This window comes from Ruditapes philippinarum, unplaced genomic scaffold, assembly GCF_026571515.1.
Source record: "Ruditapes philippinarum isolate M1 unplaced genomic scaffold, ASM2657151v2 ctg11362_1_1_1_1, whole genome shotgun sequence".
NCBI lineage: Eukaryota > Metazoa > Mollusca > Bivalvia > Venerida > Veneridae > Ruditapes > Ruditapes philippinarum.
In genome coordinates, this window is record NW_026856913.1 from 1 (window position 1) to 27,761 (window position 27,761).

Below are 27,761 nucleotides of genomic sequence, written 5' to 3' on the forward strand. Positions count from 1 at the left end.
AAAATATTTTGAAACTAATCTAGAAAAATGTGTAAACATGACTCGGTAATATGCCGGTACGTTAGAAATAAATTTTCAAAAGAGGGTTTTCAACCTTATTTCTTATATGTTTCGGGAAAAAAGTCCGAGTGGGAGCATTCAGAGAAAAACACTTATCCCTTTTTCAGGCCTAAACCAGGCAATGAATCTATAAACTTATTTTACAATTATCTAAAGTACTATAGCCATTCTTTGGTGCGCTACATGATTTCTTGATACTCTTACGTTTTCTTATAATTAAATTGTATTTTAACTTCGAGTCGACAAAAAATTGGTCCAAGTGGGAGCATTCAGCAGGTGCGCGATGACGTAGTATCCTACCATTGTTACATATCTTCTTAAAACTTGAAATGATTGTAATGACAGCTTAAATTCCTTTAAGAGTAATCAATTCACTACCATTTGGTACCAAGATATTGAAAATTGGTGAAAAAATGTTGGAGTTATATGAAGTTCATATTAAGATGAGCGCTGACAAATGAGCGGCGAGTCATATATCTTTACTAAATATAAATATATCATTTTTTTTTATTTTTGTGGGAGATGAAGGTAGATATCTAACTGAATTAAAAGCATATACCAAATATTAAAACATATTTAAAATGATAAAAACTGCAGTTTACATGGTTATGAGAGGTAGGAGGGTTCTAGAGTGGGTGAGGGGGGGGGGGGGGGGTTGCCCCGAGGGTAGTGACCAATCAACGCGCCTAAATCCTATGGCATCAACATTCAGACGACGGAAACTTGCGATTGATTGTTTATTAAATATCTTGAGAATAATGTTCTATCAGACAATTTACAAAACTCATAATATTATTTAATTAAATTTTTTATTCATACATATACCAAAGTATTCTTAAACAAACAATATACAGTTGCTTTTTTGGGCTGCTGTCCCCACATTCCCCAAGAGTTTGTGTATGTCTATATTGAAAACTGCAACAAAACAAAAAGACAAAAAGCATAGTAACAAAAATGCATGCATATTCGTTTAGTTTTGGGTTCCAATATACTAGACTAGATCCCGTAGATGAACATTTTGTCCTTTAACAGTTCTAGCTAGTAGCTAGTGAAATTGCTTTACATTTAATCGATTCATTCTTTGATTTAATATCTATGCATAAATCGAGTAACTACCGGAAATGTGCGTACGTGCGAAACACTTTGTCGTAGAAATTGGTGCAACCAAAATTTTCCAGAAAAATAGTCTTTGAAATACTGCGTTTTTCCGTATGAATGGACCACAGAACAAGAAAACGTGTGAGGGAAGCAAAGTTAAAAGCTCGACCAGGTACTTATATGATAGATCCATTGAACTGATATAACTTAAATAGAGAACATCTGAAATTATTCACGGCCAATTTCTAACAATTTCGAGTCAACTCGTCTCTTGGTCAATTCGACCCCCAAGTCAACTTTTTACAAAATAATCGTTCATGAAATTATTTCTGCAAATAACACTGAAGGCTGTAATGATAATGACAACAGAGCAACAGATAAGGTGCGTATTTACGCAATTAATTTCATAAAATACGCAATTGATTTTTTAAGAATGCGTATCAAAACCCATTAAAAAAAATAAAATACGCAATTGTCTTAAAAACCTGTGCGTATTGTCATTTTCATCACCGTAAAATTAATCTGTCGTATGCACGTAGTTTTGGACAAATAATAGCGATATGCATGCTATCCGAATATTCCCGAATCAATGCTAACTAATAAACGGTCTCCGGTCTTTCGACGGTCCCCGCTCCAAAGACCGACTAAGTCAAATCAATAAAGCATGACACCGTCGTTTGTCTACTCAGGTCGACGGTCTTCACAGACCGGCAGAGACGTTAATTTTGTGGAGACCGTCAATAAGTAGGTCCCACCTGTATTAATAGACGCTTTGAAAGCAATATGGCGTCGTACAAAAGGGAAAATGATTTGAAACAAAACAATCGTAAATAATCAAAAATCAGTCAGAAAACGAACTTGTTAAAAAAAAATTTATGAAATATAACTTGAGCATTTTATATAAAAAATAAAACAATTGTGAAAAGTTCTAGTAAATTGTTAATCCTATTTTCTTTTTAAAACAGTAAAATTTCATTTATATTGAAACCATAAAATTTTCATAATTGAATACCCAATTGATCTTGAAATCATAGGGTATCGAGTTTTGGAATACCCAATTAAATGGAGCCAATACCCAATTCCAAAAGAAAAGATGGAGTAATACCCAATTCACTTTTAAAGCTTATCTGTTGCTCTGATGACAAGCATAAAATAAACTATACTGGTTGGGGACCACCAAAATTGGACAATTTGAACCATCAAACCTGTACGACCAAGAAAATGCCTGATAAGGTGATTTAGGTTTTTCCTTTGTTTAGTGGTTGTCGATCAATCAGTAGCTTTTTTTTAAAAAGAAAATTCACCCATGTTTATTCCAATATGAAATTAGGCAAAGCCTAAGAACTGGGAAGTCAGTTTAAAAAATTGTTCATTTTTCTGTTGTAAAGGTGCAATTCGGTATTTCATGAATCGAAATGGTGTTTGGACTTTACACCTCCTAGATGTTTCATCCCTAGACGTTTCACCCTCAAAACCCTGGTCTTTTCACCTCCACTTTTTAAATTTGATAAATATATGAAATAAATACCATTATGGTTTATAATATTATATATAATATAACACATACTTGCAAACAACTACATTCATGATATAAAGAAGATTTTTCTGACAAAAATATAGTGAAATTTCCCTGGGAAAATAATTATAAATATATATGAGTTACTTATATATATTTATATCTCACTCTTTGTTAAATTAAAATTCTGAATGTATTTTGGGCTGAAGGCCTTATATTACTAAATAAACTCATTGTCATTGTCTGAAAGAATTATCAGCTATAAGTCTACATGTATATATTATTTCATTTTTTTTTTGTTATCCAAAATTTAAATACCATAAAAAAGTATTGATTGATTAAAATATGTTTTTATATAACAGATAAGAACAATTAGAAGTGTGAAACAATTTTGAATAAAGCATTATAAACACTTATTTTTTTTTTTTTTTTTTTTTTTATTTATACATTTTAGGAACATAGCACAAAATACAAAATATAAAATCATACAGTTAAGAGATAACATAAATAAATCATATATATAAAATGAGATCATAAAACAGCATAAAAGAGCACACTTTTGTCATAAAAAATAAAATAAGAGGTACTATGCACCTATGGATAGCCCATTAAGCTAAATGCTTATTTCCAATGGGGTCCATAGAAATAAAAACTAACATAATTTTAACCCTTCCCCCCCCCCCCCCCCTAAAAAACAAACAAGATAAAAAATAAACTAACTAACTTTGGTCAAAATTTTGGTTGAAAAAGGAAATATATTTATAAAAGTATGCCCTTTTTAAAATAAGCCTAGTATTACTATCACAGAAATATTTGATCACAGTGCCTAACACATTAGTTGTACACATATATATCTTCTGAAAGACTTTTATAGCTTTCTAGTAGGTACTTTTTAACAGATTTTTTGTATTGCACAAAATTATTAATGGATTTTATATATTCTGGCAGATCATTCCAGTCTTTAATTCCATTATAATAAAAGGTCTGTTTCATCACAGAATTACACTGGGGGACAATAAAATTAAAATTGCTTGATCTAGTATTGTAAAATCTTGCATCAGCACAACATCTAAAGTCGGCTCTAAGGTATGATGGACTCTTTTTGTAAAAACAAAATGATCAGATTTACTAAATTTTATTCAGAGCCAATTACTATATCTACAATGTATGCACTATACAATAACATAACATTAAAATAAACACTGTTATTTTCATCATATAATTTTATTTCCTATTTTATAAAAACTAATAAGAACTATAAGTTACACACTTCTAAAGGTGCTTATTTAGTAATTAATAAACCAGTGTTTATTATGGTTTATAATATTATATATAATAATATAATAGTGTGACATGTGGCGTCCCCCAAGGTAGTATTCTAGGGCCGTTGCTTTTTCTGTGCTACGTAAATGATATGATTTTAAGTATTGATAATGATTGCAAGTTAATACTCTATGCAGATGACAGCACTATCTTATTCTCACATAAAGACCCGAATTTCATCTCAGAAAAACTTGGGACAGCCCTAGAAAGCTGTTCAGAATGGCTCGTAGACAATAGCTGTCACTCCCCTTGGTAAAACAGAATGTATGCTATTTGGCCCCAAAAGAAAAATTACAAAAGCAAGAACAATTTACTGTTACATGTAATGGTCATAGCATAAAGGGTACTAATTTAGTCAAGTATCTTGGTCTTTATATCAATAGTGATTTATCTGGGGGAAACTATTGTTAATAACATTATTTCTAAAGTGAATGCCAAGCTCAAGTTTTATACAGGCAGAGCAGACTTTTAGATACTAAAACAAAACAGCTTTTATGTTCAGCCCTGATTCAGTGTCATTTTGACTACTCTTGTTCCTCTTGGTATGAAGGTTTATCAAAAACATTTGAAAAGAAAGTTACAAATTACTCAGAAATAAGGTATTAAGATTTGTCCAAAACTTACCGCCCAGAACTTCTGTAACAGTGTATGAGTTTGAAAAATTAAATTGGTTAAATGTAGAAAACAGAGTAAAAAGTTAAGACTAAATCATATGTATAAAGATTTTTTACAAAAAAGAGTCCATCATACCTTAGAGCCGACTTTAGATGTTGTGCTGATGCAAGATTTTACAATACTAGATCAAGCAATTTTAATTTTATTGTCCCCCAGTGTAATTCTGTGATGAAACAGACCTTTTATTATATGGAATTAAAGACTGGAATGATCTGCCAGAATATATAAAATCCATTAATAATTTTGTGCAATACAAAAATCTGTTAAAAAGTACCTACTAGAAAGCTATAAAAGTCTTTCAGAAGATATATATGTGTACAACTAATGTGTTAGGCACTGTGATCAAATATTTCTGTGATAGTAATACTAGGCTTATTTTAAAAAGGCATACTTTTATAAATATATTTCCTTTTTCAACCAAAATTTGACCAAAGTTAGTTAGTTTATTTTTTATCTTGTTTGTTTTTTAGGGGGGGGGGGGGGAAGGGTAAAATTATGTTAGTTTTTATTTCTATGGACCCCATTGAAATAAGCATTTAGCTTAATGGGCTATCCATAGGTGCATAGTACCTCTTATTTTATTTTTTATGACAAAAGTGTGCTCTTTTATGCTGTTTTATGATCTCATTTTATATATATGATTTATTTATGTTATCTCTTAACTGTATGATTTTATATTTTGTATTTTGTGCTATGTTCCTAAAATGTATAAATAAAAAAAAAAAAAAAAAAAAAATAAGTGTTATAATGCTTTATTCAAAATTGTTTCACACTTCTAATTGTTCTTATCTGTTATATAAAAACATATTTTAATCAATCAATACTTTTTTATGGTATTTAAATTTTGGATAACAAAAAAAAAATGAAATAATATATACATGTAGACTTATAGCTGATAATTCTTTCAGACAATGACAATGAGTTTATTTAGTAATATAAGGCCTTCAGCCCAAAATACATTCAGAATTTTAATTTAACAAAGAGTGAGATATAAATATATATAAGTAACTCATATATATTTATAATTATTTTCCCAGGGAAATTTCACTATATTTTTGTCAGAAAAATCTTCTTTATATCATGAATGTAGTTGTTTGCAAGTATGTGTTATATTATATATAATATTATAAACCATAATGGTATTTATTTCATATATTTATCAAATTTAAAAAGTGGAGGTGAAAAGACCAGGGTTTTGAGGGTGAAACGTCTAGGGATGAAACATCTAGGAGGTGTAAAGTCCAAACACCATTTCATGCACCGCTTTCGTTTTCACTCGGAATACTCGAGGATTATTATTAATAAGCAAAGTTGGGATTGTTGGTTATGGGAATGCCTCGCATGTTATACTTGAGTTACATTAAAAATGGTGGCACCTGACTAGATCTGACAAATATAGACAGTGTTTTTTTTCTTTATATAACTACTACCCTAAAACGGTACCATTCCCAATAGAAAATAGACATTAAAATTCCCAATTTCCAAAGTTTAATTCCCAAAACGGCTGTTCAAAATACCCACAAGGCCAAGTGATTTTTCTAAGATCATTTAAATCCAACAGATTCATATAAATCACCACTCAATAGTTCTATTTTGACAGTAGAAGCTGTTAGCTATCTTTATTCATGATGTCTAATCTCATTTGTAGCTGAAAAAATGCATTAAAAAAATTCCCAATTTTAGTCAAAATAACGCATTTTTTTCCCAATCAGTCTGGTACCGGCCCCATTCCCAAAGTAGAGAAAAAAACACTGATAGAATTCTTTACCAATCAATTAGATTTTCAGTGTCAGTCCTAGTGAGGCGCCGCCATTTACAATGTAACCCATTGATAAAAGACAGAGTATTCCGATAACGGAACAAATCTCAACTTTTCGGATAAATTGTAAATGTCAAGCGTTCTGAGTGAAAACGGAAGGGGTGTATGAAATACCTAATGACATCTTTAAAACAGAAAAAAATGAAAGGAATTTTTATCGACTTTCCCGTTCATAGGCTTTGCCTAATTTCATATTATTTTATTGTCTATTTCTAGAACATTGATGTTAAAAATTTGGACATCAAGAGTGCAATACCTGACCTTTTATTACTAGCTTTAATCATTTGCAGGGTAAACAACAGAATATCCAAAACTTCAGCACTTACTTCTGAAATATTGTATAATTGTTAAAAATTAAAACGCCAAAGTTTTTAACTGTATGTATCTGTCCAGACATATGGTACTGTAGTGTGGACAATTAAGATAATTTTGATACCCTCCTTGACAAACCTCAAATGTAGGTGTCAACATCATCAAAACTAAACAAACTACCAGTAGTTTGTTAGTTAGAAGTACCTAGTAGTACTGTGTCATATTTTCAGATCTGTAGCTTTAGAATTATGAAATCTGATATGGAAAAATGTTGAAAAAGTGTGCAGTTGATGACCCCTGACCAGTAGATATGAAACAGAACTTTCCTGAACCTAGTAGTAGAATTTAGTTCTACTAGTAGTAAACATAAACATGCAAAAACAGTACAGCTCAAGCAACTTCTGCACTTTCCGCTTTGTCAGAGCGGACACTTTTAAAGGCAAGCGGGACCGCCTCCGTGGTCGAGGGGTTAGAGTCTATGACTTCTAATCCAGTTACCTCTCTGGCGTGGGTTTGATCCCCGGGAGATGCTTTGGTAGTTTAGCACGGAGGAAGGTAGTCTAGTACTGGTGTAACTCTCCAGGAACAATGGTTAGGAAACTACCCACCTATTTGACTGAAATACTGTTGGGAAAAGGCCTAAAAATGAAACAAACAAAAGGCAAGCGGAAAGTCACAGTCACAAATCACCGCAGACTGATCAATATCACATATAAATGTACAAGTACATGTACATGTACAATGTAGTCCTGTTGGAAAAAAATCAATTGCTTTAATATAATGACAGTAATTTCATCTGTATATTATCAATATTGATGGTTTTGAATTACCATTTGGGTAAAAGATGTAAAAAGCAACAATAAAGTCAAATAAACCTCTTTAAACTACAATGGAATCCCAAAAACTCTGATATTAGGTAGTAGTATTAGGGCCATTTCTTAGGGAAAACTTTGTTAGGCTTTTAGTTATAATTCTTTTAGTATAGTTATTACTGTCTTCCAAAGGCAATTCATCATACAGCCTAGAACAAAAATTTCAAATTTGTAATTTATGGCATTATTCAACTTTAAGGTGAAGTCCGTGGCTTATTAATGGTTATTTATTTGTTTAATGACCATCATAATTTTTGGCATTTCTTTAATTATTAACTTAAATTAAGGAACTTCTACAAATTTATAAGTCTCATCTCTTTATATCCTTTCAATCAACCAGCACCTTTGATTTAATTGGCTTTTTGATTGATGAAATGAATTGCCTTAAAGTAAATTAGGGATGCACTATAATTTTCACTTTGCTGTTGTCCAAGACATGCATCTTGTCTGTGACTAACTTTCTGTTTTTTTCTCAGTTGCTGAAGTCGTTTTTAGAGTTGTCTCAAATGTCAGACTATAGGATTTGTCAAAATCTGAGATACAGTTCAGGTGCAAATACTTCAGAAATAAAAGTGGACCCATGTTTGTAAAGGGTTGTGATGTTCCATGGGCCAAATTCATATTTGGTCAGATCTGATTCTGATCATGATTCATTTGTCAGAGCATATATTTATTGTACTTGTTGTAGGTTTATTTTGGTATTATGACAATTACCATCAAGTGCAAATTAAATATGGTAGATACGTTTTTGTGTTATTACAGAGTTGAGCTCAGATCCAGATGGTTGGTTTAAGCATGGATATCATGAAACAGTTGACCTGTCAAAGTCCTCTGTTAAAGATAATGTGGAAAGAGTAGATGCTCGAACATTAACTGTGGAGGAATTCCAAGATAAATATGAGCGTACCTACACCCCAGTTGTTATCACCCATTTACAGGATGATTGGCATGCTGAACAGAAGTGGACTCTAGATGTGAGAAACTGTTTGTATTATAATGGACTTTATTAAGCAATTGTTTTTACATTTAATTGAGCGTCAGTTATTTATTATAGGGATTTCAATATGTAAGCTTTGCACATGTATTATATTTTGGGGTGCAATGACATTAAATGCTGCTGACATAATATCTCTTTGAGATTTTAAAGTGACATTTTGTAGCATTAGAAAAAGCTGTAAAGTTTATTGATAGTGGATCGACCCACATGTACCCTGGTGCCCTCATTGGAGAGTTATCCTTGTTGTTGAAATGTCTGTCTCTCAATGTTCAGTTTCTACTGTCACATGTCACTATCTTGTTTCCTAATGTGACAGCAGTACAGTCTACTGTTAGTTCCGGGAAACAGACTCTAGCTTTTATTACATGGTGAAAATGAATAAAAGGTGCATAGGGACAACATTAAATAAATTAGCTATTTAATTATTTTCAAAGGTATTAAATAAAAGAAAAATACTACTTTGATATATCAGTACAGTAAGTTACAAAATCACAAGTTGAAAACTTTAGATATGTCTCTGATAGTTGTTAAAAATATAAGTAATACTACATGTAAAGAATATTTAGATTGAATCTTACAGATTTATTTTGAAGGAAGTATATTGCTTATTGTTGGCAAAAAGTAATTTAATTATAACATTTATTATATTAACATTATTTTTAACTCTGTCAAAGGAAAAAGTTGCTTTTATTAACATTTTTAAGTATTCAGTCTAGACTTATGCTGTTGGATTAACCTGTTGGTTGCTTAAGAAATAATATATCCCAAACTGTGATTTTATCACTCAATAACATCACTGTTTGGTGTTCGGTTGCGAGGAATTATATCATGAGGGCTTAGACCGAGTGATATAATGATGCGCATCCGAACGACAAACAGTGATTTGATCCAGCGATAAAATCACCGGTTTGGAAATATTATTTTGATTCTAACACAACATCAACAAATACATGCTGCATACCTAATACTAAGCAAAATTGCGCCTTATTTGTTTCTGTACTTATTGTCAGCGCGTCGGATTTTATAGTGGTTACCTCACATGTATAATGATTACGTCACATGTCTAAATATAGAACGTCAAATAGTGATTTTATAGCATAATAACACGCACTTTAGGTTCTTCTATGTTAAATAGGGAAAAATGCGGGTCGTGTTAGAATATGGAATATACACTTGGGACCAAGATCAGTCAGCATGTGCCATCTGTTCATTGTCTGCACCATTCGTTTATCAGTTGGTACATAATGATATTTTAAAATTTTCACTCTAAATGATTTTATGGTCTCATGTTACCATGAAGATATGGGTTCAAAGTATTAGAATAAGGTTTAATTTAAATTGTCGGGTACTATTAAGCATTTGCCATAAAATCAATTGTCTCAGGTCATGTGACTGAAATTGCCATTGATACAGTTCTATCTATATTCAAGTTTCTTCACATGTTATGTACATTTTTGTAATATTTTCAGAGGTTGTCCAAAAAATATCGTAACCAGAAGTTTAAATGTGGTGAGGATGACGAGGGTTATTCTGTGAAGATGAAGATGAAATATTTTACACAATACATGCAGAATAATAAAGATGACAGTCCATTGTATATATTTGACAGTAGCTATGGAGAGGTACATTTGTAAAGTGACTTTTGTTATTATGTTTTGATATATAACTTTATTATTTTAGCTTGCTTATTCCAAGAATAGTAGGGTTATCCTACTCACCGGCTTCAGCGTTATGGTAACACTTCGGTTAAAGTTTTGCATGAAACATCAAATCATTTACAAATGAAATTTGCTTGTAATTTCACACACTTATTTGAGAGCATAAAAGAAAGGCCCATAAATCTAGTATTGATTTTGACAGAAATATGGCCCGGTTTGAACTTAAAAAATTCTTTGGTTTATATCCAAGACTCATAACTATGTTCCTTGTTAATGCTTATATTACTAAGGCTCTTATTTTACTATCAACTTGACAAGCCCTGAAAATACATGTATTAGTTGTCAAGAACACTGGTGTAATGACATCTCAATTTGTATTTTTATTTTATATTTTTGATATCAAAATGAATATTTGAGTTGATAAGCCCAACAGTAAAGAGCCTGGTCAAGCTGCACTGATTTTCAGGCTACCCTGGTTCTATACTGGTGGCAATGTCTTATCAACTTTTGGGTCTGGCAGGTTATTGGTTAAGAAAAGGGAAAAATAAATGGCATGCTAGAATTTCTGTATGATCTTGTGTGTTGTATTTTATTTTGCAGCATGCAAAGAAAAATCGTTTGTTAGAAGATTATCAAGTGCCAAAGTTCTTTCAGGATGATTTATTTAGATATGCTGGTGAAGACAAAAGGCCACCTTATAGGTAATGTTGTAAACAACAAACATGATATGAATGTGTTGTAACATTTTGAACCAATATGTCAGCTCATAAACGTTATGGCAGAAATGTAGAATTTGCAGTTGCTAATGTACACAGTTGAAATATGATTATACAATAGAAAACAACAAAGAGGGAGGCTTGTAGTTGGGTTTGAAAGAACAAGTTTTATCTATGCAATAACACTATAGAGCCTTAATATCAAGTGTAATCAAAAGGCAAAATACCCTTTTAGCTCACCTGTCACAAAGTGAGAGGGTGAGCTTTTGTGCTCGCTTTTCGTCCGGCGTCCGGCCGTCCGTAAACTTTTACTTTAAATGCAATCTCCTCATAAACCACTAAGCCAATTTCATCCAAACTTCACAGGAATGTTCGTTTGGTGGTCACCTTTAAAAATTGTTCAAAGAATTTAATTCCATGCAGAACTCTGGTTGCAATGGCAACCGAAAGAAAAAACTTTAAATACCTTCTTTTAAAAAACCCAGAGAGCAAGAGCTTAGATATTTGGCATGAACCATCTTCTAGTGAGTGTCTACCAAGCTTGTTCAAATAAAAGCCCTGGGGTCAAAATTGGCCCAGCCCCAGGCGGTCAGTGATTTTCCCTATATGCATATAGTAAAAACTTAGAAAATCTTCTTTTAAAGAACTCAAAGAGTTAGAGCTAAGATATTTAGCATGAAACATGTTCTAATGGGTGTCTACCAAGTTTGTTCAAATAAAAGCCCTGGGGTCAAAATTGGTCCCGCCCCAGGGGTTCATTGATTTTCTTATATGTGTATAGCAAAAACTTAAAAGTCTTCTTTGAAAAAACCCAAATAGCTAGAGTTTAGATATTAAGCATGAAACATCTTCTAGTGAGTGTCTACAAAGTTTGTTCAAATTAAAGCTCGGGGGTCAAAACTGGCCCCGCCCCAGGGGTGTCATTGTTTTTAACTATATGTGTACAGTAAAAACTTAAAAAATCTTCTTTTAAAAAACCAAATGAGCTAGAGCTTAGATGTTTAGCATGAAACATCTTCTTATGGGTTTCTACCAAGTTTGTTCAAATAAAAGCCCTTGGGTTAAAATTGGCCCTGTCGGGGGGGGGGGGGAATCATTATTTTACATTATATGTGTGTAGTAAAATAAAAGCCCTGGGGTTTAAACTGGGCCCGCTCCGGTGAAGGTGAGCGACCTCAGGGCCATCATGGCCCTCTTGTTGATCATGAGGCAACTTTAAGCAAACAATGGACCGCAGGATGAGTAAATTACTCAAATTTAGTGGGGTTAAAGGATTAGATTAGATTAAAGATTTGAAGATTTTCAGTTTAAAAGTACATTCATTCTAAGCATCATCATTTTTCCCCATAAAACAAGTATATGTTACATTACTGGTATAATTGATTATATAATTACCAGGAAAAGACACATAAAAAGCTCTTGTCTAATTAGTAAATGTATAAATTGATACATACAATACTACATGTATACTCCTCATTGCTCACAAAATATGCTCTACTAAGCAAAGCGTAAAAGGTTTACAACAAAAACTTCCAATTAAGCGTTTTATGAACAGACTGGAAAATCTAGCTGTTGGAATTATGTAAACTCAATCATTTTTTTTATTGTAAATACTATTTTGCATGTCTCAGAATAGAAATTTCAACACAACTAGTAATGGGAATGATATATGTCAGTCCTGTGTCATTTTAAAGATTAAACAATCTTTAAATGTTTTTATTTTATATTTGTTATGAAAATGTTTTTGAGAATAGATGAGACCTAAATAAATCAGCCTAAAACAGTTCATCTTATCCATCTTTTACTTCCCTATTGATTGTACGTCGTAACATGTATTACATACAATATTATCATATTGAGCAGGTGGTTTGTTATGGGGTCAGCAAGGTCAGGGACAGGTATTCATATAGACCCTCTGGGAACCAGTGCCTGGAATGCCCTTATTACAGGATATAAAAGGTAAACACATTGAAATACATTGAACTAACTAAACAAATACATTTTATAAACCAATTAAGGGTCATGTTACATGAGATATGAATCACAGTAATAAGAAAGATCAACAATAAACAAGGATACTTACATAAGTAACATTAAATTCATGTACATAGAACATGATTAATCCTTACTATGCTAAGTGAACTTGTCCATCGTTTAGTGTGAGTAAAACCAATTTTTATTTAAGGAAAATTTGAAAATAAGTGCTGACTGGGTAGCGAACTGTGCAGACCATGGTCAGATTGCATCTATCTGGTCGCATGGGCAGAAATTTTTTGCCAACAGCAGACTAAAGGTTTAATAAGATTACAAAATATGATATGATTTACTTTGAATTACATTGAAAGTAACTAAACCTGTCTTTATGATTTGTTTGTTTTAATTGTAATGTGTTGCCAATTGGTTTTTATACCTTCTCTTACTTTACAAATAACTAAATTGGAAGGAAGGTTTGAAACTAATGATTGAACACTTCATTAAAATAGCCTTTACAAGGGTTTCTACTGAAATTTTCTAGAATCTTTTTTGTCATTTCTGCTTTAAGTTTGGAAATACAATAAAGTGTAAAATTTTCAATATTCTAGGTCAGTAGACTGAGCAGAATTAGTTTGTCAAAACCTTAACAAAAAAAATATTTAAAAATGTTATTATGTATATACTGTGAATTAGTACATGTATACCTTACTTTTAGAGGCATCCAAAAAAAGGCAGTTTTAACTTTTATACAAGTTATTAGTTTGTAAATTAAGGTATGATCCACCTAATGCATTACCTCCACTTTGAAGAGTATTCAAATAGGCTAGAACTACTGTCAACTGCATTGTAACTGAGGGGCGTGGGTTCAAGCCCCAAAAGCGGCAACTTTTTTTTTCTTTCTTTGAACATTATTTGTGTCTCTCATATCACTCTTGAGAAGAGAAAAGCGTTTCATTTTAATTATGAAATTATTATTGGTATTTATTGGCTAAATTGTGCCAATTTTTTTATCAAATATGGTACCTGATATTTTCAAAGACAAATAAACTAAAAACTAAACGGTAAAAGTATTTTATATTTGACAAGCGCAACCACTATACTTTTAAGAAAATTTATGCAAACTTTGAAAACAGCCCCTGATTTGAGTAAATTTAAGGGATACTTTGAAAAAGGCCCTTCAAGTAGAAAAATGATCAAAAAGTACTTAAAATGGGTGGGGTAGGGTAACATTTATATACATATTTCAGACATTTTGAGTAGAAATAATAATTTTGCTGGGTCATTTGTTAGCTGAATGCTATTATTTGTTTCTCAAAAATGTTCTATAGTTCTATAGGAAAACATTTTTTCATAATGATTATAAAATAGAATATTTAGAGTTTCTCATTTCTTTAAAAGAGCCCTTCTAATAGCCAAGTTTTACTTAAGAAAAATCTCCATAACTCGTGAACCATACGGTAAACTTTGTTTAAATTTTGCATTCTTGTGTCTTTTAAGATATATAACTGACCTATGTTGTCAATTTTATAGTTCCTTATAGTGCCCATTAGGGGGCTCATACCTTAAATACAATGATTTTATATTTTTTTGACTATCGGGTAAAATATTTATACCCCCGCACAACAAAGTTGTAAGGGGGGTATACTGGAATCAGCTTGTCCGTCCGTCCGTCCGGCTGTCCGGTCGTCCGGCTGTCCGTCGGTTTTTTCTTGTCCGCCCAATAACTTGAGATTCCTTTGACCCTTAGTCTTCATATTTGGCATGGTGGTTAGTCATGATTAGTAGATGACCCCTATTGATTTTTAGGTCAAAGGTCAAGGTCACAGGGGCCTTGACTTCAAAAAGCTTGTCCGCCCAATAACGTAAGATTCCTTTGACCTACAGTCGTCATATTTGGCATGGAGGTTAGTCATGATAAGTAGATGACCCCTATTGATTTTGAGGTCACTAGGTCAAAGGTCAAGGTCACAGGGGCCTTGACTTCAAAAAGCTTGTCCGCCCAATAACTTAAGATTCCTTTGACCCACAGTCTTCATATTTGGCATGGAGGTAAGTCATGATAAGTAGATGGCCCCTATTGATTTTGAGGTCACCAGGTCAAAGGTCAAGGTCACAGGGGCCTTGACTTCAAAAAGCTTGTCCGCCCAATAACTTAAGATTTCTTTGACCCACAGTCTTCATATTTGGCATGAAGGCAAGTCATGATTAGTAGATGACCCCTATTGACTTTGAGGTCACCAGGTCAAAGGTCAAGGTCACAGGGGCCTTGACTTCAAAAAGCTTGTCCGCCCATTAACTTAAGATTCCTTTGACCCACAGTCTTCATATTTGGCATGGAGGTTAGTCATGATTAGTAGATGACCCCTATTGACTTTGAGGTCAAAGGTCAAGGTCACAGGGGCCTTGACTTCAAAAAGCTTGTCCGCCCTATAACTTAAGATTCCTTTGACCCCCAGTCTTCATATTTGGCATGGAGGTTAGTCATGATTAGTAGATGACCCCTATTGACTTTGAGGTCACCAGGTCAAAGGTCAAGGTCACAGGGGCCTTGACTTCAAAAAGCTTGTCCGCCCTATAACTTAAGATTCCTTTGACCCACAGTCTTCATATTTGGCATGGAGGTTAGTCATGATTAGTAGATGACCCCTATTGATTTTGAGGTCACCAGGTCAAAGGTCACAGGGACTTTGACTTCAAAAAGTTTGTCTGCCCAATAACTATAGATTCCTTTGACCAACAGTCTTCATATTTGGCATGGATGTTGATCATGATTAGTAGATGACCCCTTTTGATTTTGAGGTCACTGGATCAAAGGTCAAGGTCATAGGGACTTTGACTTCAAAAAGTTTGTCCACCCATTAACTTAAGATTCCTTTGACCCACAGTCTTCATATTTGGCATGGATGTTGATCATGACTATAAGGTGACCCCTATTGATTTTGAGGTCAATGGGTCAAAGGTCAAGGTCACAGGGACCTTGACAAAAAAAGCTTTTCTTCTTAATTGCTAAAGAATGTCCTGTCCGCAATGTATTGATTTTGACATTTGAAGCATGTAGAATACATAACTTAGCAATGCACTGGCTTAGTAACCTCAGATTTGGCAGGGAGGTTGTCCTTGAGCTCTAAATGGCCACTGTTGATTCTGACAAAGTGGTATGCGGGGGTATTCACGCCATGATAGTGGCAGTTCTAGTTTTTCCTATTTATTTTGTCACAGATGGTGTTTATTGCCAACTCATACAGCAAAAGATCTGATCAAAGTAAAATCATCAGAGGGGGGTAAACAAAGAGATGAGGCTGTCACATGGTTCAAGGTCATGTATCCACGCACACAACTACCCACCTGGCCAAAGGACTGTAAACCAGTGAGATTTTTTTACTGCTACCTTAAAACTATAGTATAATTAAGGAGGTTTATCAATTCTAGGAAATTATGTTAATTATATTGAAATCAAGAAATTTGAGTATGATTTTGTGGTGATGCATTTCTAGATGGAAAAAGTACTGACTGACTGTCCAAGGAGGATGGGAGGGAAGCAAGGATTACTGTCAGTTTTTAGTCAATTACACAAACAAAAGTATTAAACAGTAAAAATGTACATTTAAACTAATGATCTTTATAGTTTTATAAATTATCATTATTTTGGAGGTTTTGCATTAAAACAGACTGCTTAAAATTTATTTTGAATTCTTAGTTAAAATGAGAAATTGAATTGATTTAAATACTTACATGACTAACAAAGGAGTCATTATTTCATTTGAACTTTGCCAACAAATTAAAGGTATAAATAGAGATAATATTTTTTATGAACCTTATAACAATTTTTATGAATTTTTAGCTCGACTTTTCTATGAAAAGGGGAGCTATCCTACTCGCCCCGGCGTCGGCGTCGGCGTTGGCGTCGGCGTTGGCGTCACACCTTGGTTAAGTTTTTCGTACCACCCCACTTTATTTCAGAAGTATTACAAGTATGGCTTTGAAACTTACCATACTTGTTCACCATCATAACCTCCATCTACAGACAAGAGTACATAACTCTGTCAAGGTTTTTGACAGAATTATGGCCCTTTTTTGACTTAGAAAGTGTATTGAGCTTGGTTAAGTTTTTTGTACCACCTCACTTTATTTCAAAACCATTGGAGGTATTGCTTTGAAACTGACCATACTTGTTTACCATCACGACCTTCATCAACAGACAAGAGGACATAACTCTGTCAAGGTTTTTGACAGAATTATGCCCCTTTTTGACTTAGAAAATACATTGAATATGGGTAAAATCCACTTATTGCCTTAACCCTTTGAGATATTGCTTTGAAACTTTTAATGCTATTTCACATCATTACCCCATCTGTACGCAAGAGAAGGTAACTCTGTCAAGGATTTGTTTTAAAAATTAAGGCCTTTTATCGACTTAGAATCTTGGTTAAGTTTTTAGTACCAGTCCACTTTTTGACTGAACTGTTTGAGATATTAATTTGAAAGTTGGAATACTTGTTTACAATCATGATTCCCAAACATGTCCAGGAGAAGGTAATTCTGTCAAAGATTTTATTTGAATTATGGCCCTTAACTGTCAATGTTTTGTATTATAGGCAAGCACTAAAAAACTTAAAAAATCTAAAAAAATTCATTCCTATCCACTTGTTCACTTTACCATAAATTATGTCATAATAAAATAATTCTTCACTAAATATCTTAATGCTCATGGCCATTGTTCACTTTAAAAATACAGAGATTCTTGTATTGCCTTTTACTGCAAAAACTTTTTTTATTGGCAAGCAATAAAAAAGTCGAGCGCGCTGTCTTACGGACAGCTCTTGTTAAATATCTTATATTGTGTATTTCAGTTAGAGATATTACAGGGACCTGGAGAGACTGTATTTATACCTGGAGGCTGGTGGCATGTTGTACTCAACCTTGATGACAGTATTGCTGTAACACAAAACTTCTGTAGTGTTGTAAACTTTCCAATTGTCTGGCATAAAACTGTCAGAGGAAGACCTAAACTTTCAAAGAAATGGTTAAAGAAATTACAGGTAAAAAATAACTTTGTGTCTCCAAGTGAGTTAACAATTTTTTCAGAAAATCAATTGTTAGGAATATATATGAACAGTTTAAGAAATAGGTAAATTTTCATGATTAAAACTTTTTAAATCTCATGCAAAATATGACGGAATTTACAAGCACTATTATGTATATTTGTGTATAAGTTTTCATAACCTATTTAGAATAATTTCTACATATGTTTTAATGTGAAAGTAATTTAAGAACAAAAATTAGTGCCTAAGACTAGGTTTTGAGTACCGCTCAAGCCGGTGCTAGAGGGTGTGAGGGATGTTGCACTTTTTCATTGTCCCTCAGGTACAGACTCACTGCAATTTTCATGTAATTTTGTCGTAATTAATGCTTCCGAGGGATCACACTTTTTCCAGATTTTTTAACTCCTTTATTATATAAGCTGACTACATATTTAAGAAGTCAGAAAAAATATCATGTATCAAGAGATGTGCTGCTTTTAATTATCATTACATAACTTTGTAAAATTACTGCTCTGATATCACACTAAGACATTTGTCATGTGAACATCAAAAAAATATTAACATAAAGTAGTAAAATGGTTTTGTATATTTTGTATGAAGTATTTTCATTGCCCTGATTTGTAATTAATGTTGTTACAATGTGAATATTGTATATGAAAAAATATGGGAAAAAAAGGTATAATAGGTTTGAACAGGTATCAGTATCATATATAATAATGAAATATATAATATATACCATAGATTTTGTTGGATGTATAGGGTTATACTTAATACATGTTTAAATTAAATCAGTTTTAATCAAATAATGATGATGATTCAGGAGGTACGGCCAGAAGTTGCAGCAATGGCAGAGAAAGTTGACCTTCAGGTTCCGACAGGCTTCAACTCTGACAGTAGCAGCTCTGGGTCATCTAGCTCTAGTACCTCAGATTCAGACACTGACTCGGGAAGGGCATCAAAAAATAAAAGGTATGTTGCTACCATGTTGTTACTGTTGATGAATGGGAGGTGGTGGTATAGCCTTCTAGCCCTTTTTAAGCACCTTTAAAATTTGATGAGAATATGATAAGTAGAGCTATCCTAGTCACTCGAGCGTTTGCTTATCTATGTAAAAGTTTGTTATGTTAAAGTTTGTGTAACACCTCAAATATTTTTAAAGTGCATTGGCATATGGCTTTGAAACTTTGCAAACTTGTTCACCATCATGCCCCCAACCTGTAGACAGGAGGTAACACTATCAAGCATTTTAACAGAATTGTGCCCCTTTTTCTTAGAATTTATGTAAAAAGTTTGCGTACCACCTCAGATATATTCATATTCCATTTGCATCTGGCTTTGAAACATATTGAAATTTTATACACTTCTTTTAGAGCATAATAGGACTCTCTCCAAGGCCTATAACTGTAACATGGATTTGAAGAAAGAAAATGGCCCTTTTGTGAACTTTGTGAAAATTTTAAAATTAAGGGCTGTTGTTAGGTTTATATGCTCCTGCCATAAAATGTTTTGTTGGGGGAGAAGGTGTTTAACTGTATTTAAACATACTTTGCGTCTTGTCTATGACCTCTGAATTAAAGATGGGGTTTCTGAATAAATTGGTGGATACGACCAACATATGTAAACAATATGTTGCTTGCAAGACTCTAGTTCCTAGCTCAAAGGTCAAGGTCATAACATGGAATTGGTGCATGTATCATATAATGTAAAGTGCAGTTGGAGTTTATAAACTGTTCTTATGTTAAAGCAGAAATAATTGTGAATGTTTATCTAAATATATATGCTTTGGATATGTAGTAAATTTGTCACCTTCAATCAGATTTTATTGTGCCCCCACTTTAGGGGGGGACATTTAGATTTACCCTTGTCCGTCTGTCTGTCCGTCCGTCCGTTCTCATTTTGTGTTGCACATAGCTCAACTAGTGTTTGACCTAGAGTCATAAAACTTTACAGTAATGTTGCTCAGCATGTGAAGCTGTGCACCTGGGTATTTTTGTGTGGATTTATTTAGTATTTGTAAAGTTATTACCCTTGATATAGTAAAAATTTGCAATTTTCAACTTGTGTCCCATGTTACTCAAAAAGTATTTGACCTAGAGTCATGGTCCTTACATTTATGTTGCTCAGCATGTGAAGTTGTGCAACTGGGTATTTTTGTGTGGATTTATTTAGTATTTGTGGAGTTATTGCCCTTGACTTAGTAAAAACTTTCCAATTTTCAACTTGTGTGGCATATAACTCAAAAAGGATTTGACCTAGAGTTATGAAACTTTACTGGAAACTTGATCTGCATGTGAAGTTGTGCACCTGGGGTTTCGCTTGAGAATTTATTCTGTTTTGTCAGAGTTATTGCTAGGGGTGTAACAATACAGCAAAAACCATATTGCAATATATTGCCATTTTGCTGAAGCGTATTGCAATATATTGCAATACGTATTGTCGTGTATATGTTTTGATGTAAAGATGGAGTAACATTTATATATTATTATTATATGTATATATTTTTAGTAGAAACTTAATAAAAATGTAAGGAATAAATAGAAAGTAGTGTCACACAATTTGATAAACAAAACTAGTCGCGTGTGACCTTTCACATCTGGGCCGCTTATGTAAATTATGCGGCCGCTTATTGACTTTTAAGTGTACTAGTTGTCGGATACTTTTATCTTACGTTGGCCCCAACAAATTTTGCCAATTAAAGATTTTATGTGAAATTTGTACAAAATTAGAAGGCAATTAATTGAAAATGATGATTTTTATAAAATACCGGTTTTCCAAAAATCGTACCGCGGTTCGAAATTTATTTTTTCATATTGCAATATATCGGTATACCGGTAAACCGTTACACCCTTAGTTATTGCCCTTGACTTAGTAAAAATTTGCAATTTTCAACTTGTGTGGCACATAGCTCAAAAAGTATTTGACCTATTGTCATAAAACTTTACAGAAATGTTGATCAGCATGCATAGCTTAGAAAAAGTATTTGACCTGTAGGCCTGAAAGTTTTCAAGAAAGTTGGTCAGCATGTGTACTTACACACTTTGGGTTTGCTTGTGGATTTATTCAGTATTTGTAAAGTTCTTGCCCTTTGCTTAGTAAAAGATTTTTAGTTTTTAACTTGTGGCACATGTAGCCCAAAAAGATTTGACCTCGAGTCATAAGATTGACAAAACAGTGGCCGGAATAGGGGGGCACCCGTGTCCTATGGACACATTTCTAGTTATGATTGAAAAAAAAAGTGTAGTGCAGATTCCACTCCATGGTTTGTGAAATTGTGGAATTTTTTATGAAAGTTAAGTTCCTATATTTACTCATTTAGATGTAACTGTCATGGTTTGGTTTACATTATGAACATGGTGTTCAAATTATTTTTTTTTCACTCTTGATCATATTTTTTTGTCTCTACATGTTTTATGCTGTATGAAATTTGTAAGCCTTATTAGTTTAACAATTTTCTGCATTACTTTATTACAGGAGAAGAGTTTCTCGATCTGGGTCAAAGGGAAGGTCAGGTTCAAGGTCAGGATCTGGATCAAGGTCAAGGTCAGTAACACCCAATGGCAGCAACCAGCGTCGCGCTCGGCGTTCCTCATCGTGCAGCAGTGCTGACACGTCAAGCCGAAGTCATCGCAGCATCTCAAGTACACCAAAGAACTCCAGATAACAAAGAATGGTGTGTAAACTACTTACACACTACTGTTTTAGAGTGCTTTAATACCGGAAATAATGACAAATGTTCATATCTGAATTTATCAATAACATTTTTTTCAGGTCATAGTTTTAAAAGTTGTATTATGCATTCATCTTGGAGTCATTACATTTAACATAGCAATAAATTATGCACTACATTTCTAGAGGAAGTGACAGTTTCATGTTTTTTGCATTGTTTGTTATTTTTTCTGAAGGAATCATTGTTTTTGCAAATTTTTATTAAATGTTTATCAAGCAGAATTACAGCTGCAAATATGCTTTTAAACATGTGTTTATTTTGCCAGTGCTTATGTGCTAGTGTAACTTGTGTTGAAGTTACTGAAGCTATTTTACAAGCATCTTTTAATGATTGCCTTGTGAAGTGACCCAATTTCTTGTAAAGTGACCCAATTTACTTGTGAATATAACCCAAAGAATTTGTCATTACTTGTTATTGGTGAACCAATTTACGTTTAATATACTGTTATTTTTTTATGTCTCTTCAATTATTATAAATTCTCTCATTCTTTTTCTTTCCATCCTGCTTTCTGTTACAGTCATTCTCTGTACTTTGTAGCACCTCATTGACTGATATCTTTGATGTATGACATCTTGGTACTTTCAATAAGCTTATACCTTTTGGTTTTATGTTATTTAACCAAGGTTAATTTCATTGGGGATGTATTTTTCCTAATAAAAAGACCATCTATTCTTATTTATCGAGCAATATTCTGTTATTGCAAAGGTAGCAAAAGGCTTCACATGTAGATTTTTTTTTCAGGTAATTTTGCTAAATAACTTATACAAATTCCCTCCATTATAACTGTAAGTCAGAAATGACAGTATTTCCTTTTATATTGTATCATCTCACAGTTCTCCAGATGTTACCTATTGTATAACATAATTTATATTTGATCTGTTCAAAAGATTTTGTTTGAAGGCCCATTATGCCTCATAAATGCTTTTTATTTTTATTTCATAAAAGCCTTTTTTTGGTGTACTTTTATAGTATCCAAAATGTAACTCCTTACCCATTTACCTTAAGCAGGTGGTATTTTGTTGACTGAGTTTGATTCAAAATTGTTGTCTAAAATACAAATATGTATTTGAACTGGGCATTATTGTAATAAGTAAGCAAAATTGGAATTTGTATAAATCATGTGTAGATGTATCATATCTAATGATATTTCATAGATTTATCTACAGTGGTGTTAGCCATAGTCTTGTCAAAAATATCAAATATTTGAAATTATCAAGGAGTAGATTACATAAGATATAGGCAGGAGATAGGTCTTATTGGAATTTAGAATACTGTAATTTTGTATTTTAATCTTGAAAACTCACAAAAATAAGAAGAAAAAAAATCCCACGGCTAGCTCAACATTTAGGCAATATTTGAGCATATAAGTTTTAAATTGAAACTGGGATTATTATATTAAGGTTATATCACAAATATATCAGAAATAATCATTTTAACTATCTTTAGAATTCTGAAGGTCAAAGTGAACAAGTTTTAGATTTTGAAAATTTTATTGGTATTAATTCTGGAAATATTATCAAATATCGCATGGACTGTTATTGCTGTTAAATAAAAAATAGCAAAATTCTATACAAAAAAAGAAAATTAAATTTTTTAAGTCTCCGTTTTTGCGACTGTAAAACTCAGCTTGTCTGCAAGTTAATTTGTGTATCTGTAAATGGTGTCTTATTTTAAAATTCTGAAATACTTAAAGTTTTAAAGGGTTTATAAATATGGGAAAAGCCAGACAAATCTTGTTAATAAAAACATTATTTCAGACATTTATCGTAGAAATACGCCTTCATATAATCACCTATCGGAGACATTTACCACTATCAAATGTCATGTTTTTTGGGTGTTTTTTTTTTGTTACCTTCAATAATTAAAATTTTTGTTTCGTTTTTATATTCAACAGTTTAGTGTTAATTCCATTTTGTCTGTGTCTGGAGTGTAATTAAAATGGAATATTTAAATTGAAACTTGTACTTGCTGCTGCTGTCTGATACTTCTGCAATAAAGTGATATTGATACTAGATGAAATTCTTGAATTTCACAGTGAAACATACAAACTTACTATGAAATTGAGCGCCACTTTCCTGAGATTTTTGTCTCTTAAACATATGTATCAAAAACTGTCTGTTAAACTTTATGAACAAGTATTTGTGAGGTGAATTTGAACCAATCTCATTTGAAAGTTTAAATGCTGCTATTACAATGTAAGATTTAGACCCCCTGTCTTATAACTGATGTGACTAGTAGATGAGTAAAATCAAAACTAATTCACCAGTTTTACAAATAATTAAACATGGTTATTTATAGACTATATTATGATTGGTTGCTTGTGAAAACTTTGTTATGAAAGTTGTAATAGTTTTTCATTTGCTTGCTTTTATTCTGTATTTAATGTGTGCAGAGTTCATGTTGCTGAATTTAATTTGTAATAACTGAATTTATTGTTTTTCCTTCATCCTGATGTTTAATCATAAAGGATGCAGTAGGTAGTATTTTGGAAAGCTTTATCAATTTATAAACTTTTTCTAGTGATATTTTGTCAGAGATATTGTGGGGTCTGTGTCACCCATCATTACATAGCAACACCCAGTTTGCAACAAAAAACTGGGTATCTGTATGTTTAAGACATCTTTTATATACATGTATAATATGTCACCAAACCTTATTGTCAAAGTTACAAGATTTACAGCACAAATTCTTATGGAATTAGTTACTTTAAATGCTTTAAATGTTTTATTTTGCAGTTATTTTTATTTGATTTCTTTTCATGTTTTACTTAAAGATATCTATTGAAGTACTAGTAAATTTTATATGATCAAGAAGAAATCAAGGTGTTGTCAAAGCATCACTTATATATAAATATATTATTTATATATATATAAATATATTGGTTTATTGAATCTTGACTTATAAAATGAGCAGTTGCAAATACAAGAGACATTTAAACTTTTGATTCTTTTTATTAAAAGTGTTTTGTTTAAGGTCATAGCTGGTTTTTTTTGCCCCTGATAATTGAAGGTTTAAATCCCTGTCTGATACTTACTGATTCTTTCGTGTGAAGAAGAGGGTATGCAGCTAGCTTTCGGAAGGTTGGTGGTGTCTATGTGGTACTTATTTGCCAGCTTGATCTGACATTAGGTAACTTGTGAATGTTACCTGATTTTCTTTCTTCATTATTAAATCAAGGGACTAAAATAAACAATAAGATACATTATATAGTTAATTGATATTGTATTGACTTGTATTGTTTTCTTTACGTACTGTGCGACATATTTTTCTTGTCATCTGTAGATAATACACCGTTAGTTAAGATATGCAATCATTTGTTCATTCATATTTTACTTAAAAAAATAAATACTGAAAAACCAGGTTTCTCTTTTCTCTTGTTCTCCCTTATTTTGGTCACACATGTTGGAAAATATGTTTCTGTGAAGCTGCTATGGAAGGGAGATAGGTATTGTTTGTTGTACTTTTCCAGAGTATGAATTTGGTATTACAATTTCAGACCACTGCCTTTTTAAACAATTTGCCGCGAAGCCAGCCCACCAAATGTTGAGCTCACCAAACATGAATAACGTACTCCTGTGGATTCGGGATTGATCCCGCCTGGGACGATTTTCACTTGAGCGAATTCTTTCATTCGTTTTGTAAATTTAGTTTTAGTCATTTTAATTTGCTCCCTGTGTTTGAAATACGTGTAATTAATTGAAGGACACCTGATGTATTTTTTTCCACCAGCAAAGCTAAAAAATTGGCATATGACCGAAACGGTGTGACTTGAAACATAAAAGTTGAAATGGCACATGTTTTTATTCCAAAACTGACGGGACATGTGCCTCGTGTTAACTCATAACCTGCTGAATTTCTTAAATCTCTCACATGTTTGGAAATGTCCTTAATCATTTACATGTATGAAGATAAAGATCTTGTGACTAATCCAACAACACACCCGTGCAGTCTGCCCTTGTTCTTTATTAATGGCAGATGCTAAGCACTGAGTTTTATATGGTTAAAAGTTACATGGACAAGAGGGGCGTCCGTGGTCGAGTGGTTAAGGTCGTTGACTTCAAACCACTTGCCCCTCACCGCTGTGGGTTCGAATCCCGACAGGGACTTTGGATTCTGTCATGTGAGGAAGCTATCCAGCTAGCTTACGGAACGTCGGTGGTTCTACTCAGGTGCCCGTTCGTGCCTGAAATAATGCACGGAAGGGCACCTGAGGTCTTCCTCCTCCAGTAAAGCTGGAACGTCGCGATATGACCTATACTGTGTCGATGTGACGTAAAACCCAAAAAAAACAAACATGGACAAGACTTGGTCCTCTCAGTAATAAACACTTGAATGATATAGCACTTATAACTAAGCATTATATTAATATGTAAAAAAAACAAATTATAGCATTTGGTCTATATGCGTCATTCTAACATACAGGACGGCAGCCTGTTAAAAATACAGAGCTTTTTTAATGTTTTGCGTTAATATTATTTAAAATCGGGATATTTTGACTCTTTTTTTTTCTTCAATTTTATCTCGCATCTCTGATATAATCAAATGACTTGCGAACCCGTTTTTCTGGTATTAAACTGATTTAACCCATTACTTCATATACACGCCTTTTAACGCCTTTTTCACCCCCCCCCCTTTTTGTTGTCTCAAATGATGAAAAAATGCCTTATTTAGGCCCCAAACACTTGTTTTTGTTTGAGATATGTTGTTAAAAAAAGTGACCTTTTTTTCGGCCCGGCCCCCAACCAAAAGATACATCAGGGTGTTGCCAGAAGGGGGATGTGCCCCCTTCTGTTTGGGGGGTTTGAAGGGGGGCGGAGTCCCCCTCATCGCCAAGAAAATTTTAGACTTGTGAGAGGCTGTAAATGACCCCAGATTGATCATAAGGTAACGTGTAACCAACGCTGAAAAGCATATGACTCTATATCAATCCATTGAGAAGTTGCAGCACTTTGAAATCAATTTTGATGGAAAAAATCAACGCAAAATAGTGATTTTTGGCAATTTTGAGATGTCCCCTCGTTGCCATGGTAACAGAAAATTTAAGCCTGAGCATGTTGTTGCAAGGGCAATGGTCCAGTCAACATTTGTGCCAAGTTTGATTAGTGTTGAAGCAGTTTTTATAGTATTATAGCAATTTGAACTTGTAACGGGAGACTTTTCAATGAAAACAGCCATTTTTCACAAAATGCTCATGAAGTAATGGGTTAAACAAAGAGAAGGCCTACTGCAATATAATTGTGCTTTTACATGTCTGTAAACATTAAAATGTAAGAATCTTAATTGGGAGAATAGATAGATTGTTTTTCACGTGGATGATCAATTCCGTTGTTAACTATTATTCTTACTCCACATTTAAGAAAAATCATGACATTTAAATACGTATACTGTTGTAAACCATGTAATTACCATAATAAAACGGGAGTATTTGTAATTGAAAACACGTCAGATAAATGCCGTACCATGATACAGTCATCTAATGACCGGTTTACGGTGATAGGATACTTCTTTAATTATCGAGCAAATGATCTATGTCCGTCAATGCTCGGAAATAGGTTTTAATTAGGCCAATGACTTAAAAGATACAAGAATGGACATTTCACAACAATCCTTGATATCTTTTAGTACAGTTTTGGGAGAAAACACATACATGTACAGTAGAAGGACCGTTAAGCCTTCAGACGCTATATTTTCCATTTCTTAACATTTTTAACTTTGGTGTCCTATTACAATTACCGAAAAAACAGATCCATTAAAAGCGTAGAGTGATTTTGGAGCTGTTAAAAATTGACGTCATAATGTCAGATCACGTCATTACAGTATTGACGTTTTAATCGTATTATGCAATTTTCGTCCTTGTAAATATAAGAAATGCGTTAGAAGGTGGTTTCAATTAAACATGACTGAATGAAAAATTTTGATAGAAACGTTGGCTGTGTTGTTTATATTTTTATCTTTACTCAAGAATCGGAGGT

At 33.0% G+C, this 27,761-nt stretch overlaps 1 protein-coding gene across 1 annotated transcript; it reads left to right on the forward strand.

The window, feature by feature from the left end:
- Positions 1–1,170: 1,170 nt before the first annotated feature.
- On the forward strand, positions 1,171–25,145 carry LOC132748125 (bifunctional arginine demethylase and lysyl-hydroxylase JMJD6-like). Its single transcript, XM_060737668.1, has 9 exons — positions 1,171–1,330; positions 8,438–8,649; positions 10,142–10,294; positions 10,931–11,031; positions 12,910–13,005; positions 16,240–16,387; positions 17,871–18,059; positions 18,883–19,031; positions 21,534–25,145. Exons 1-9 carry the CDS (start codon positions 1,276–1,278, stop codon positions 21,721–21,723), a joined length of 1,293 nt encoding a protein of 430 aa, XP_060593651.1. The 5' UTR covers positions 1,171–1,275; the 3' UTR covers positions 21,724–25,145.
- Positions 25,146–27,761: the final 2,616 nt, after the last annotated feature.